At 41.1% G+C, this 16,724-nt stretch overlaps 1 protein-coding gene across 6 annotated transcripts in view; it reads left to right on the top strand.

The window, feature by feature from the left end:
- LOC115656744 (putative ferric-chelate reductase 1) overlaps window positions 1-16,724 on the top strand; it is a 52,372-nt gene that overhangs the window by 24,759 nt on the left and 10,889 nt on the right. For all 6 annotated transcript variants that reach the window (XM_030573870.1, XM_030573871.1, XM_030573872.1 and 3 more), the window contains exons 6-10: window positions 164-349; window positions 2,846-2,947; window positions 4,056-4,197; window positions 6,543-6,656; window positions 12,511-12,623. In XM_030573870.1, the coding sequence (XP_030429730.1) occupies window positions 164-349; window positions 2,846-2,947; window positions 4,056-4,197; window positions 6,543-6,656; window positions 12,511-12,623 (657 nt within the window). The remainder of the gene's footprint in view (window positions 1-163; window positions 350-2,845; window positions 2,948-4,055; window positions 4,198-6,542; window positions 6,657-12,510; window positions 12,624-16,724) is intronic.

Below are 16,724 nucleotides of genomic sequence, written 5' to 3'. Positions count from 1 at the left end.
ATATAGATCCATCTATTTTCTTTCTCCTAACAGCTGAAGAGTTGAAAGTGAGGTTTTGGTTTGGTAAATTGGAGACTGTGGCTTCATTTAGATAATATTGCCTAATTTATATTGGTAAATTAACTTACTGTCTAATAGTTTTTCATGCTGTCGTAAATTACAGACCTCTGGACGTGAAGGCTGTGGCACACAGAAGTTTTGTTTCATCAGTCCCACTGGGTGTAATCTGGATGATCCAAACTGTTATTTCATGTCTTCTGAGTCACTAGGTGGTGACGCTTTTAAATTTGAAATGAGCGGCCTTTCTGATGGATATATAGCCATTGGGTTTTCTGATGATACACAAATGGTAAGATACTATCACTGAATACACTATTGGAACAAGAACAAAGTTCTGTTTTGCAGACTGCGGAAACTTGACAAGAAACTATTCAGTGATTACAGTGGAGAGAAAGGGGAGACCTGTAGAGCAGGAGAGTTCCACTATGTTTAGGAAAGCTAGTATGAGTGTTGATTATTCACAGATTTCAAGGCCAAAATGGACCTACCTGATCATCTCTTCTAACACTCTGTATAACACAGGCCATAGAACTTCCTTAAATTAATTCCTAGAGCATATCATTTAGAAAAACATTCCATCTTGATTTAAAAGATGTCAATGATGAAGAATCCGCCATGACACTTGGTAAATTGTTCCAGTGGTTAATTAACCTAAAATTTACACTTTATTTCCAGTCTTCAACTTCCAGACATTGGATTGTGTCAGACTGATAGACCTATAATTACTAGGGTATACTATTTATACTTTTTAAATATTGGCACAACATCAGCTTTTGTCCAGTCTTCTGGAACTTCCCAGTGATCCAAGACTTACTGAAAATCAACAGTAAAATGGTCCAGCAAGGTTCTCAGCCATTTCTTTTAAAACTCTTGGGTGCGAGTTATCTGGGCATGCTGATTTTAAAATGTATAACTTTAGTAGCTGCTGTTAGCATCCTCAATGGAATGGAAAGAGTGTTATTGTTATCATCATCATCATCATCTAATATAACTGCATCCTCTATTCTTTCCCCAAATACAGAACAGAAATACTTATTGAATACTTCTATCTTTTCTGCATTATTAATGATAATTCTACCATTTCCATCTAGCAATGGGAAAATATCGTTGTTAGGATTCTTTTTGTTCCTAATTCACTTACAAAACACCTTATTATCCTTAACTCTAATGGCTACATATTTCTTTGTGTCCCTTTGTTTCTCTTTTCAGTGTTGTGTAATTCCTTGCTTCTGATTTATATTCATTACTATCAACTTCCCCTTTCTTCCATTTGTTTTAGATCTTATAGCTGCTTTCACTTCCCCTCTAACCCACATAATTCCCAATTATCATTTACCTTTTTCTGATAACATTCTTCCTCCTAGCTGATTTGGCCCCTAATTGCTTTCAACTTTATGAAATTGGCCTTTTTAAGGTACCAAATATATATATTATTGGTCTGTACTTTATTCTTTTTACATTATTAATGTGATCAACTTATGATCATTTGTACCTATGATACCATTAATTTTTAATTCTGTGATCAGTTCCGCTTTATGTGTCATTATAAGGTCTAGTATAGAATTCCCCCATGTTGGATGCATCACTTTTTTTGAGTTAGGAAGTTGTCATCTATAATATTTCAAAATTCTAAGAAATCATGAAGCACCATAGCACATTACCTGAATAACAAACACTGGTATAATATTACAGTTCTGTGCAACCCAGATTCAAATTCCAGTTAATTTGCATTGTTTATGAGATTTCATTTTTCTTGATATTTTTTCTATTACCCAATTCAGCACTTACACTCTGAAGTCAATTTGAATGGGGTATCAATCTGAGTCAATACAGAATTTGGCCTTTAAACATAACTCATATTTTACCATTAGGGAAGTGGATTACCATTGTGCTTGTCGTGTTTTGTGTAGCACTACATCCTTTAAGTGATACATCTCAGTAATCTTTTTTTTTTCTTTTTTTGTTAAAGTGTAGTGTTATGGACATCTGCAACTCAAACAGCTGCAGGACAAGATTTCAAAAATAGAAGTCTAAAGCTACGCACCTAAATGAGATTCCAATTTAGCAAAGCACTTAAGTTAACATGCTCAAGTGTTTTGCTGAATCATGTTCTGATAGACAAATTTTCAGAAGTTCTGAGCTGCCTCCCATTGAATTCATTGAGTGCTTGGCCATTTATACAAGTACCAACATATGGATTTAGTAACCTAACTTTAAGCTCTCATGGTGTTAAATCTGGCCTTGATCAATAAATTGCATTTTTAACACAGATGTGTAAAAAGTGGTGGAAAAAAATATAAAAACATCTTTTAGGCATTTTTTTCCCCAAAATGAAAAGCTGATGATGTAGTTCCTCCAGGCACACTGACTTGTTTTAGTTACAGAGATCTTTTAAAGTATAGGTGCCTTAGATTGGAATGAAAGGTTATTTGTAAAAGGAGATCGTTGTTGCAATGGCTTCTTTAGAGCTACAGTTGAAAAAAGGTTTGTGTGATGAGAGTGGCACATTCTGTACGCATGCTCTAACTATTGCTCCTTTGCAAGAAACTGAATGGAAGATTATATTTAAGGTGCAAAGTTACTGGACAATATGCCAATTGTCTCTAATGTAGCGGTACCCTCAAATATCAGTTGAGTTTTGATTTTATTACTATTATGGTGCTCAGTTCCATAGTCCTGGTGCACCTGAAACTCCAGTCAAAGTTTGTGTAAGATTTTCCTTTGTAAGATCTGCATGCAGCTTTACTCAGTCACCACTGACATGGGCAAATCTGTCCTTTTCCAGGGGAATGACGACATTTATATCTGTGGTAAGAATGCAACAGGACAAATAGAAGTTCAACGTGCCTTTTCAACTGGACGAACTAGTCCAGACATTTTGAGCCTGGTAATTTAATTCCACATTACGTTGTATGTATGTGCAGAATAACACTGTTTTAGTATTTTTTACTGTTGCCTGCTTTTTATTCCAGAGTTGTTGCTGAGCTACAGTATCAGTGCTGAATTCCAGACAGGATGATAAGATCACCAAACTGTGAACTATTGTATCAAAAGCTAGCAGTGTAACTTTGCTGTGAACAGAGTTTATGCCTTAAAATTGATTTGGACCATCTGCATATTTTCATCCATATTAGCTTTTCTCCTGGCTCTGCTCTGAGTTGGTATTAGCAAAGACTAATAGCTAGACAGAGACCAAGATAGACAGGAGAGAAAAAAAGTGGATCAGCCATTGATTTATGCAGTAAAACTTAAATCAAGTAATATGCTGCTAAACATTTAACCAATCAAAAATGTAAGGCTAGTAAACAGAATCATGTTGTTTATACCTCCTGCAGCAGAGTGGGAAAAAAGTACATTTAAAAAAAAATTAAGACAAGTATATACATGTTGGTTTTACTTTTTTAGTACTTATATCAGAAAAAAAATTATTAGCAAAGGAATAATCAGTTTATTTTCTGGAATATGCTACATCAGAGATTTTGTGCTTTTGTATATCAGTTATGAATATCTACTATTAACTGTACTCTAGTTGACCCCACTGACTTCATTCTAGTTACTCCTAATTTACATTGATATGAGTGTCCAGGGGAATGAGACCTTAAGCCAGTGGTGGGCAGCCCAGGGGCCGCACATGGCCCGTCAGGGTAATCTGCTAGTGGGCCACGAGACAGTGTGTTTACAATGACCATCCACAGGTATGGCCACCTGCAGCTCCCACTTGCCACGGTTCACCATTCCCAGCCAATGGGAGCTGCGGGAAGCAGTGGCCAGCATGTCCCTGCAGCCCATGCCACTTCCCGCAGCTCCCATTGGCTAGGAACCCATGGAGCAATTGATCACTACCAACTGAGCCCGATGATCTAACCAGCTTTCTATCCACCTTATAGTCCATTCATCCAGCCCATACGTCTTTAACTTGCTGGCAAGAATACTGTTTGTTTGTTGCTGTATGATGAACGTTCTATGTAATAATAATTACAGATATTCTGTTTTAGGGTAATGTTCAGACCATAATGACTTCCTTTAATAACGGAATCATCAACTGCTCTTTCATTTCAAGAAATCCCATATCGACTCAGTCAAAAGCTGCCAGCAATTTGCACTTCATATTTCTGGCCCAGGGGCCATCGTCAGCTGGTGAGTGTTACCTTATCATGCAAGGTCCAAATGGAAGAAATTGCAGAGGTGTGTGCATATATACATACATATGTGCGTACACATATATATATATATATATATATATATATATATATATATATATATATATATATATATATATATATATATATATATATATAGTGGAGGAGATGAATGTGGAGTGGAGGTTTGAAATGTGATCAGGATAACAGATCTTTTTTGGTCTGAGAAGATAACATGCTGATGTGATGGCAGCAGCTTGATACATGTGAATCTTATGCTATTGGAAAGAATATTTTTCTTTCCAAGTGTTTTTTTTTATTATTATTATTATTGCTTGTGTAAAAGCAACACAAAGAGGCCACCTCCAAGATGAGGCCCCCATGGTGATAGGCATTGTACAGACAGTCTCTGCACCAAAAAGCTTACAGTCTAAATAGGATGACCAGATGTCCTGATTTTATAAGGACAGTCCCAATTTTGGGGCCTTTTTCTTATATAGGTTCCTATTATCCCCCACCCCGTCCCCATTTTTCACATTTGCTGTCTGGTCACCCTAAGTCTAAATAAACAAGACAAAGGGTGGGAGAGGAAGTAGAAGTTGGTAGCTTACCAAAGGTCACGCAGCAAATCAGTGGCAGAGCTAGGAATAGAACCCAGGACTCTCGAGTCTCATTCCATGGCCGTACATACTGGGTCATGCTACTGAGTTAAAATATGTACAAAAATACAAAGAAATGTTGTCCCAACCCTGTCCTACACTCTAGCGACTTTGTGCCACTCAGGCAACGCAAAGCAATTGGAAGGCTGGCTTAGCTGGCTCCACTCAGCAATCCTCTTGGGTACAGGAAAATCCCCAGGTGGGTTAGAGCTCCCATAGTAACTCTAAGCTCCCTTCCTCTTTATCCCTTGGCATATAGGAGTCATGGCTGGGGAAAGGAGCCCTGCACTTCTATTAGCGCAGATAATAGAACACCCCTTTGAGACCCTGCACAGGTAGGTGTTACTTAAAACAGCACCAGAACAGGACAGAAATAGGGGGTGTAAAGGAGGCTTTATGGCACCGTTTGTGCCCACCTTCCCGAGCTGTGCTAAATTCAGCTCTGGCATGGCCCAGGATTTGGCTCATTCTATTCCCATCATGATTAATACAGCCTGTTAAAATATTTGTGCTGAGGACTGGGGAAAGGTTTTTTACAGTCTAAGCTTTGCCACTGTGCACTTGTCTATTTGGTGCAGTGATGTGCACTTCAGGGGGTGTGATTTCTAAAGCATACTAACGTGTTGCACACTCACTTGTCTGTGTAGACCCTTCTGGTGTGCACTAAAAGTTTCCTTATGCACTTTAACATAGTGCTGTTTGAAACACAAAGTGCCATAGGGACTATTCAGTGTACACCAGCACAGACTATGTGGACAAATTAATGCCCAACACATTGGTGCGCTTCAGAAATCACACCCCTGTAGTGCACATTACCCTACCATGTAGATGCGCCCTAAGATTCCAACTCTGCAAGTGAATCAGCCAACATGGATCCTTTCACCTTCCTGTAGTCCTATTCAATCTCTAATTTTTGTATTAAAATAAAAAGTAATTTTGTAGTTAAACCCCAAGAAACAGTGACAAATTAGAACAAATGACATTCCATTTGCGGTAGAAACTGTGACTCAGTGAATCCAAAAGATCACTACAGACATTTATTTGGCCACCCTAAATCAACATTAAATCCAGTCCGAAGTACGTTAGTTTGAATATGAATTTAAGGTCTGATCCTGCAGAGTGGCCAGTGCCCTAGTCTACAATGGTATTTTCAGGGGCGCAGCACCTCTGTAAATTAAGCTATTTGTTTAATTCCATAAATATGGATTTAGAAGCCTAACTTTAAGCATCCAAGTTTGTAAATGTTGGTCTAAGTGCTCTATATGCAAAGAACAAGTGATAAAATGTTTTAATAATTCTGACAGCATGTTGTGCAAATGCCAGAGATGATGGTAAGTGTCTGAATAATAATTTATTATTTGGAAGTAGCACATCTGAGGTGAACCCGTAGACGTGAAACTGATTTCTGGCTCTCCTAGCATTCTGTGGACAAACATTCAAAAGAAAATCTAAACCTGAAACAAAAAGCTTCATCTTAAGGTAGCTATTGTAGAAGACATGCCAAAACAAAAATATTAAGCTGCTGTTGTGCCACACTTTCTTGGTTCCTGGGTTGTGCTAGCATGTATTGTGGCAATTTCAATACTTTACTGCTTACTCTTGGCCAATGAATAATCTTTTTTTTATTTCTTTATTTGTTTTAAAGACCCCAATAGCTTGAATAACGGTTGCTTAATGTTTTCAGGAAAGATACAGAAGCATCCTACGACACCTTTTATCACTCCTCAGAAAGTGAACATTTCAAGTTATGAAGCAGTTGGTAGCACCAGTTCTACACCTTCTATTATTAAGGCTCATGGTAAGAATATTTTAAAGAAAGTAATTGGGTGAATCAACTATCCATTACTTCCTGATAAGGGGGAAAGTGTATGGTTTTTATAGATATGCTCACATTCGCATCCATTTCTTATGAAATAAGGATTCTATTTCTAGTCCTGCAGATTCAAATCATATTGGACTTTAAAGTCATTTTTTTATGTATAGAAAATCGGTCACTGGTACTGCACTAAATTTTACCCATCTTAGAGGGGTGGGAGGGGGAAATTCCACATTTGGGAGAAGGAGGACATCAAATAGCTGCCATTTTTTAAAGTTGCTCAGTGGATTGGACTACTAGAATAAGTCCTAGAGTAGGCAGATTACTGAGTTGGGAGGAAGGGGAAAGGAGAGGAAGCCAAAGGTGCATGAGGCATTTATTTATTTTATTGGTCTGCAACTGATCATGTGATTCTCTAATTTATCACATGGGTATTTATCTCCACATGTTTTGGGGTGGGGGGGGTATAAACTTCACACACACATATGTAGTGAACCAGATCCTCTGCAGATGTAAATCAGCATGGCTTTATTGAAGGTCTGTGTCTATATTATGTGAAGAAATTGTCTTCTGTAGCTGACACAGTAAAAAAAGGCTAAATAATAATAAAATAAAGTTGAGCAGAAACTCATACAAGAAACTTAGAGACGAGAATTCATATTATACAGTTGATAATCCTCTGTATCAATTATGAGTTATTTTACAGTGAACTAGAAAATTTAAAAATTTATTTTCTACCACACAACAGATTACCTTTAATTTTCCAGCTCTCATTCATAATCTTATCTATCTTGTGTGATCTTTTGAAAATAATATGATAGTTTTAGTTCCAGGAGAAGTATTCTGTAATATAGAGCACAGTAGTTTTTAAAGGGTGTATATAATACACTTCCAGTCTGTTTCAAGATCAGTTGCAATCATTAAAGCTAAAAAGAAGATTAATCTTTAACTAAAAGATACAGAATAGAAATAGATTTTGGAATATCTAAAATCCTGATGTTTGAAAATTTGCTTTTTCTGGTTTATGCTTCACAGAGAGCTTTGATCTTGACAACTGGGATTTCTCTGTACAGAATATTTTCAATATGTTAATATTGACAATAACAATTTACAACAAAGGATATCTAACTGTTTCCTAGGAATGGCACAGTTCTAGACATTAACTGTACAGCTGGATTAACATTCAGGAAAATTACATGGTTCTTTCATGATAATATACCTGGTCATATTAGTCACCTAGATTTTTGTTATTAAATCTCTCTTCATTTTTACAGAGTAACAAAGAGACACATTTTGTGACATTGTCAAGTTAAAAATCACTGCTGTGTGTGTCTAGTGTAGGAAAGAAGACGGCTATAAAGAGAGAGGCTTAGAAAACAAGAGAGTACCAGGGAGAGGAGAGAGATCCCCCTACAGAGACTCAGGCTCAGAAACAGGATTAGAGAAAAGAACTGAGAGAGAGAGCGAGAGAGAGAGAGAGAGGTTAGAAATGTATAATGACTCAGTAAGTGACTCATTTATCAACTGCGCTTGTTACTCCTGGGGTCATTCTGCACCAAAAATTAAAAGTTCTGTGCCAAAAAAATTTAAAATTCTGCAAATTTTATTTCTCAAAATAATGCTACATAATATTTATCTTGGTAAATTATTTCAAAATACCTATCAACAAGTATGTCTGTAACAATACAGAAACACACAAAAATTCCCCCAGGAGTAGTGAGTTAAAGAAACCCCTATGACAACTCCTGTTTCTCTGCCCCCTTCACCCCACCCCCACCCCTAGAGCCCATCTAGGGGGCCAGACACCCACAACTCCTCCCCTCCAGAGCCCAGCCATGGGACACCCCCTCTCCCCCAGCCAATACACCTGAACAGGGCCGGCTTTAGGCTGATTCCCCCAATTCCTGTGAATCGGGCCCCGCAGCGTCCAGAAGAGGAGCCCCACAAGTAAGGCCCCAGAAGACAACTGCTGCTGAGGAAGGACCCTCCGCCGAAGTGCCTCCGGAAACAGCGGCAACCGATTGAGCTGCCGCTGCATTGCCATCGCTATCTTCGGCGGCATTTCCGTGGCAGCGCTTTCGAATTGGGCCCTGCACATCCTAAAGCCGGTCCTGCAGCCAAACCCCTCCCCATCCAGAGCCCAGCTGTGGGGGCTCCCAGGTCAGATACCCGTACCCTCTCGCCCCTCAGAGCCCAGCCATGCCCCCCCTTACCCAGACACCTGCACCCCTCCCCAGAGCCCAGCCATGCCCCCCCCCCCAGCCCAGACACTCACTGTCCTCACCACCACCCTCCAGAGCCCAGGGATCCAGAGGGAGAAACAGCCTGATGCTCGGTACCAGGCTTGCACAGAGTTTCCTGCACACTCCAGTCTCCTTCCCTCAGGGTGTGCTGTGTCAGGAATCCTCTAACTCCCTCCCCCTCCCCCGGCACTGTCTTCTATGTGTGAGCTGGGAGGGTCTGCTGGGTCCCCTAGTGACAGCCAGCAGCACTGCAACCTATTTCTATGGGGGAAAGGAAATTCCGCACACACAATGTTAATTTCTGAAAAAATCTGCATTGCGCAGTGACACAGAGTTCCCCCAGGAGTAAAGATTTGTATATGAAATACAATTACATTGCAAAGTCTGTAACTAAAGGAACGTGCATCAATCCTGCAACTTTTTGAGTTCTTGCCATTATTTGTATGAGTTTTTCAAGGGCTGCAATTTCTGATAAGTTTTATACCAGTCTCTGATTTCTAGAGAGCAATCGTGTTTCCACCTTTCAAAATAAGCCATTTGGCTACAAGTGCAGCCTAAAAGAACTAGAGTTTTTGACAATTTGTAAAGCCTCATTTTTATCTGCCTCTGACCTCGGGCTTGTCTATGCGAATGTTTAGTTCACTCTAAGCTGGGATGAGACATTAGCTGCACTAGCCTGCTGCAGTGCAACTGTTTGTGTGCACGCTGCTGATGTGAACTAACAGTCTGCTTATGTGCTTTGGTTTAGTCCTGTTTCAAAGAAGACTAGATCAAAGTGCTCTAACAAATCGTTAATGTGCATCCCCAGGGTACACAGAGTTACACTGTAGCAGGTTAGTGAGGGCTAGAGTCAAACCACAGCTTTCTGAACTCTAATTGTTTATGTAGACAATCCTTAGTGTGAGAGTTTGTGTTAAAGGAATATAATTAACATTTAAAATAAAATTGTTCTGTTACACACCTCTCTCTAACAGCCTTCATAATACTGTCATTTATTGCTTGAAGAAAGAGAAATATGGAACTTCCCTCTTAGCAATTAAAAACAAGTGTTTATTATTTAGTTTGAAAGAAAGAGCGAGAGAGAATGTTAGCACACTAGCTTAATTACAATAGAAGAGAGAATCCTTTAGGGATCAATCCTGGAAAGACCTGAGTAGTCTGGCCTCTATCCAACAAAGCACTTGAAACACTTGATCAGTCTCATCAAAGTCAATGGAATTACCTACATGCTTCTAGTTAAGCATGTTCTTGTGGCCTGGTCTACACTACGTGTTTATACCGATTTTAGCAGTGTTAAACTGATTTAACGCTGCACCCATCCACACAACGAGGCCCTTTATATCGATATAAAGGGCTCTTTAAACCAGTTTCTGTACTTCTCCCCGACGAGAGGAGTAGCACTGAAATCAGTATTACCATATCGGATTAGGGTTAGTGTGGCCGCAAATCGACGGTATTGGCCTCTGGGCGATATCCCACAGTGCACCGTTGTGACTGCGCTGGAAAGCAATCTAAACTCGGATGCAGTGGCCAGGTAGACAGGAAAAGCCCGTGAACTTTTGAATTTCATTTCCTGTTTGCCTAGCATGGAGCTCTGATCAGCACAGGTGGTGGTGCAGTCCCAAATCCAAAGAAGAGCTCCAGCATGGACCATAAGGGAGATACTGGATCTGATCGCTGTATGGGGAGGCAAATCTGTTCTATCAGAGCTCCGTTCCAGAAGATGAAATGCCAAAGCATTTGAAAAAAATCTCCAGACAGAGGCCACAGCAGGGACTCAGCATAGTGCTGCCTGACAAGCGTAACGGAAAGCCAAAGAGTCAAATGGACGCTCATGGAGGGAGGGAAGGGGTACTGAGGACTCCAGCTATCCCACAGTCCCCGCAGTCTCCGAAAAGCATTTGCATTATTGGCTGAGCTCCAAATGCCTGTAGGGTCAAACACATTGTCTGGGGTGGTTCAGGGTATAGCTCGTCAATTTACTCCCTCCCCCCACCATGTGAAAGAAAAGGGAAAGAAATTGTTTCTTGACTTTTTTCAATGTCACCCTATGTCTACTGCATGCTGCTGGTAGACGCGAAGGTGCGGCACTGAACAGCATCACCCTCTCCCCTCCCCTCCCCTCCGCAGTGGCAGATGGTACAATATGACTGCTATCCATCATCAGCAGCAGCCCGTGAGTGCTCCTGGCTGGCCTCAGGTGAGGTCGGCCGGGGGCTCCTGGATGAAAATAGGAATGACACCTGGTCATTCCCAGTAGATGGTACAGAACAGCTGGTAACCGTCTTCATCATAGCAACTGGGAGCTGAGCTCCATCAGCCCCCTCCTTTCATGTCTAAAGAAAAGATTCTGTACTACCTGGACTATCAAAGCAGCAGGATGCTGGGCTCCTCTCCCCTGCACCGTTTAATGTCCTTCCTGGACTATCATAGCAGCTGGAGGCTGCCTCCCTCTCATTTTATCTCACTAACAAGTCAATGTTTCTTATTCCTGCATTCTTTATTACTTCATCACACGAATGGGGGGGACACTGCAATGGTAGCCCAGGAGGGTTGGGGGAGCAGGGAAGCAACGGGTGAGGTTGTTGCAGGGGCACCCCTTAGAGTGACATGCAGCTCATCATTTCTGCGGGATCTGACATGGAGCGGCTGTGCTCTCTAATACACTGGTTCTCTAGCACACTTGCCCTGTATTCTAGGCAGGACTGACTCTATCTTTAAACCTGGGGGGTCATTCCCATTTTTGTCTTTGCGCCCCCGGCCAACCTCAGCCAGGAGCACCCATGACAGCAGCAGACGGTACAGTACGACTGATAACCGTCATCTCATCGCCAATTTACAGTGGCATGGCAGACAGTACAGAACAACTGATAACCATCTCTGCTATCTTGCAAAGGCAAATGAATGCTGCTGTGTCGCGCTGCAGTACCGCCTCTGTCAGCGGCATCCAGTACACATACGGTGACAGTGACAAAAGGCAAAACGGGCTCCATGGTTGCCATGCTATGGCGTCTGCCAGACCAATCCAGGGGGAAAGGGCATGAAATGATTGTCTGCCATTGCTTTCATGGAGGAAGGAATGAGTGACGACATTTACCCAGAATCACCTGCGACACTATTTTTGCTCCATCATGCATTGGGGTCTCAACCCAGAATTCCAATGGGCGGGGGAGACTGCAGCAACTATGGGATAGCTACGGGATAGCTACCCACAGTGCAACGCTCCAGAAATTGACGCTAGCCTCAGTACATGGACGCACACCATCGAATTAATGTGCTTAGTGTGGCCGCGTGCACTTGACATTATACAATCTGTTTTACAAAACCGGTTTATGTAAAATCGGAATAATCCCGTAGTGTAGACATACCCTGAGTGCTTTGCTGGATTGTGGCCAGAGTGCTCAGCACCTTGTAGGATCAAGCTTGAAGTGCAGCATTATTATTTTGCAAACACAAATATGTTTGCCTATGTTTTCTGCTTGCTTAGTACTGCCTGAAGGTGTGATTTTGATTTTTTTTAAATTAGGAGTAGATTGAAATTACTGTTTAGAATTTGAACATATCATCTATTCATTATCTTGGTTTTTCATAAGGGGCCCTGATGCTGATAGCCTGGATGACCACAGGAAGTATAGGAATGATATTTGCTAGGTATTTGAAGAATACTATCAGAAAAACTCTCCTTGGCAAAGATATTTGGTTTCAGGTATGTAAATAAATGCAACAAAAACTATCAATTACTAGTTTCAGAGTGTATTTTTCACTTCATTCATCTGAATGAATTAGACAAATTTATTTGAGCATAAGCTTTCGTGGGCTAGAACCCACTTCGTTCATCTGATGAAGTGGGTTCTAGCCCACGAAAGCTAATGCCCAAATAAATTTGTCTAAGGTGCCACAAGGACACCTCGTTGTTTTTATCAATGACTATAACAGCATCACTGGCAAAATGAAATGATACAATGGGTGAACGAGTGAAAAGAAAAACTTTGGTAAGATTGTTTTCTCTATTTCTTCTATGATTTTGCAGTGGAAATGGAGAAGCCATTTCTAAACAATAACCGATCAAAGGGAACTATGTGTACACACACATTCACAAGATGCATAGGTCATCCCATTTATTAGAAAAAACATCTGGAACTTTTATATTCAGTAAATGGTTATGAACAATGACTATATTAACAAAAAACAGGGTTGGTAGCACCCAAAACAAAATAGAATGATTCACTACCGTACAAAGAGACTAGATGTGTAGCAAATATGATTCATTATGAATCGTTTGACCAGTTCTAATGTTTGAAGAGAGTATTTAAACAATGTTGAATACTACAGAACTTCACAATCATATGAATGACATTGTTTTGGTTAATAACAAGAAGGAGAAAATGAGATCAATACACTTAGGAAATAAAAGGCCAACACAGGAAAGTTCTTGCATGATGTAAAGAATGCCAGTTTATGCCTCTTGCTCTCCTCTTTTTGTAGGGTAAGGAAGAGGCATGTCAATAGTGTGAGGGGGTAGAGCTGGATGACAGTGCACTCTAGCATCTCTGTGGCTGCTCTAATTTTTGCTGGGGATCCATTTTTGCACCCATATGCTCTCAGGGTCAGAGAAGGTATAACGGGTAGCTTACAACCACCTTTGCCTCCCCTTCCTGCAGTAGTGCCAAGTTTGGCTCTAAGAAGTTGTAAAATAATCACAGTTAATGAAAACTTTGTTTGAATTTCTACACTATTACCTAAAGAAATTAAAGAGGGTCATCTTAGACACCACATGACTTGTAATGCCTCATCACAAGCATGGAAGTTAAGAACAAGCTCTGAATTTATTGCCTTAATTTAGTGGTTCAACCACAGTTATTAGCTAAATTGTTATAAGTTCTTTTGTATTCCATGTGTCTAAGTTATAGCTATTCACAACTGTTCAATGGAAGGTACTGCTATCAAAAGATTGTCACACGGTTCTGTGGGAAGTCTCATTGAAAGTATCCTCCTCAGTGCAATAGACCTCTGTGTAGTAAAATTAATACACAGTGACTGTGCTTCCTGGAGTGTTCAGAGTGATGCATTTACTTACATGATTCACAAGAAGCTGTTATCCTGGAGGATCTCTTAATACCAGGGGTGTTGTTCAGACTCTTCACCATTTAATATATTTATTTGATGTTCATTGTAGATTCAGGTTCCTGAGAATGGAAGCTTTCATTAAAAAAAAAAAATTCCTAGCCTAGGATTTTTCAAAAGAATCTATGGAAGTCCCAGCCCAAGTCCATGTGGTTGAGAAGATAGCCTTTCCAATGCAGAACAATGTAGTGCTGTTCTAGTCAGCCTGAAATGGCAGCTAAGAGAGGCATGAACTGCCATATTTATTTAACTTATGTTGATTCTGAAGCTTAATAATGGCACTTAAGGGCTATGCTTTTCAAATGTAGCCATGCCATCTCATGCCTAATTTGGGCATGTAGTTACTATGATTGTCATAGAAATTGAGCGATTGCACACCCAGTTGGTCAGTTGTCATCAGTGGGAGATCTGCCATGAGTCAAAGCCAATATATCACCCTAAATTTGTATGCTTTTGCTGTGGAGCACAGTTAAACATGAGTCAGCCTTCTTTGTATAATGAATTTGACACTCCCATTCTATGTGCTATTACTGTGTATTGGAGCCAGATTTTTCCCTTTTTTGGAAAATGGTTCAGACAGAAATACACTTATTTTTGTGCAGTTGACATAGCAGTCAAAAAGTGTTTCTCTGGTTAGAAAACCATACACATCTTGAAACCATAAAGGTGCCCAGTGCATTGCTTGGGGTATATATGTTTGACATGGTATGAACAGGAAAATGAAGATGATAATTTGAACATTGTATAGCAGAGGTGGGCAAACTACGGTGTGCCCACGGGACTCTCCTGCCCGGCCCCTGAACTCCTGGCCCGGGAGACTAGCCCCTGGCTCCTCTCCTGCTGTTTCCCCTCCCCTGCAACCTCAGCCTGCCGCACCACCAGCACAATGCTCTGGGCGGCCAGGCAGCACAGCTGGAGAGCCCAGCCTGACCCAGTGCTCTGTGCTGCGCTGTGGTGTGGCTGGCTCCAACCAGGTGGTGTGGCTGTAGCACCGCCAGCCACCGGTGCACCAGGCAGCACAGTAAGGGGGCAGGGAGCAGGGGGGGTTGGATAGAGGGCAGAGGAGTTTGGGGTGTGGATATGGGTCAGGGTGGTCAGAGAGCAGGGACCAGGGGAGTTGAATGGGGGAAGTGGTCCCAGGGGGGAGGGTTGGATGGGGCTGCAGGGGGCAGTCAGAGGTGGGTGTTCCAGGGGCAGTCAGGGGACAGGGATTGGGGGGGTGGATGAGGCAGGGGTTCCGGGGGGGGCGCCATCAGGGGGCAAGAAGCGTGGGGGGGGAGATAAGGGGCAGGAGTCGGGCCACGCCTGGCTGTTGAGGGAGGCACAGCCTCCTTTAACCGGCCCTCCATACAATTTCCAAAACCCGATGCGGCCCTCAGGCCAAAAGTTTGCCCGCCCCTGACGTATAGTGTCGTTAACTATGTTTTTTGCTGAGTAGACTGAATTGCCTCAGAACCCGATATGCTAACCAAGGATGATGATGTTACATAGTGCTACCAGCAGATGGAGACCGAGAATATATTACATTTACAAAGAGTACCATAGCAGCTGAACTGTACCCCATTCCTCCCTGTCTCCCAGCAGCTAGGAATTATCTTCTCACCAGCTGGACTAAGCTGTTTGGTTTCTATAGTTTTTAGTTTCACAGAGATCACTTAAAGCAAAATGATCTGATTTGGGGCTAGATTGTACAACCCTTGCTCACCCAGGAAAGCACCAACCCAGATGGTCCCAGTGACTTCGGCATAAGGGTATACAATCTGTGGAGCCCTTTGGTACCCAAAGTTGGACATCTTGGGGCAGTTCTTCAGCTGGTGAAAATTATTAGCACTCCACTGTAATCAAAGGAGTTGCTACAATTTACACCAGCTATGGATCTATCGCATAGTCACTGACCCAATTTTCAGAGGTTCAGAATTGATCTTCCACAGCTCCCATTGATATGAAAATGTTGACCTTAGTTTTGAATGTAACATACTCCATGGCATAGCATTTTATTTTCTCTTTTCCCCTTTGCTCGTAATGGAAGTCTCCATAGAAAGTAGGGCTGACCATTTTTGTTGTCTTTACTTACTCCTCAGAGGCAAAATTCTCTCCTTTTGCCTTATGTAGATTTCTGAAATTATTGCTTAACTGAATGTAAGCCCTTGGTTTGATAAGAAGTATACTAGTTACAGATATTTTGATAGTTTGGGATAAGCTGGTGAACCCAAGAATTCCATTTCTGCTACTTAATCATGTGACCTGCTGTATGGGAGAGTTTTCTAGAAATTCAGATATTGACAATAAAAGGAGTTAATTCACTGACCTGCAGATAGACAGTTTGTAAACTGTTTATAAAGAAGCTAGTTGTCAAACGCTAACTAGTACACTGTCTTCTGGTGGTGCCATTAAAAAAAATGAAAGAAATTCTATGTTCAGACAAGACACACAGATTTATGAAGCTGCATGAATCAATGGATAATCAAAGGCAAAAGTAGAATAATATTCTTCACCACTTTAAGTGAACCTTAATCAACTTCGTCATTAATCAAGGTTAACAGGTTTACAACATCTTACAAATTTCCAATATCTAACAAACTGTGAACTGTTTCAGTTGTATACTAACATAAAAATTCTTCAACTTGCACTATTGCAACAAAACAGTAAACACATTAATATATACTATGGATGAGTTTAATAG

The sequence above is a fragment of the Gopherus evgoodei genome, chromosome 8 (assembly GCF_007399415.2).
Source record: "Gopherus evgoodei ecotype Sinaloan lineage chromosome 8, rGopEvg1_v1.p, whole genome shotgun sequence".
Taxonomy (NCBI): domain Eukaryota; kingdom Metazoa; phylum Chordata; order Testudines; family Testudinidae; genus Gopherus; species Gopherus evgoodei.
This window is presented reverse-complemented; position numbering and strand designations above follow the sequence as displayed.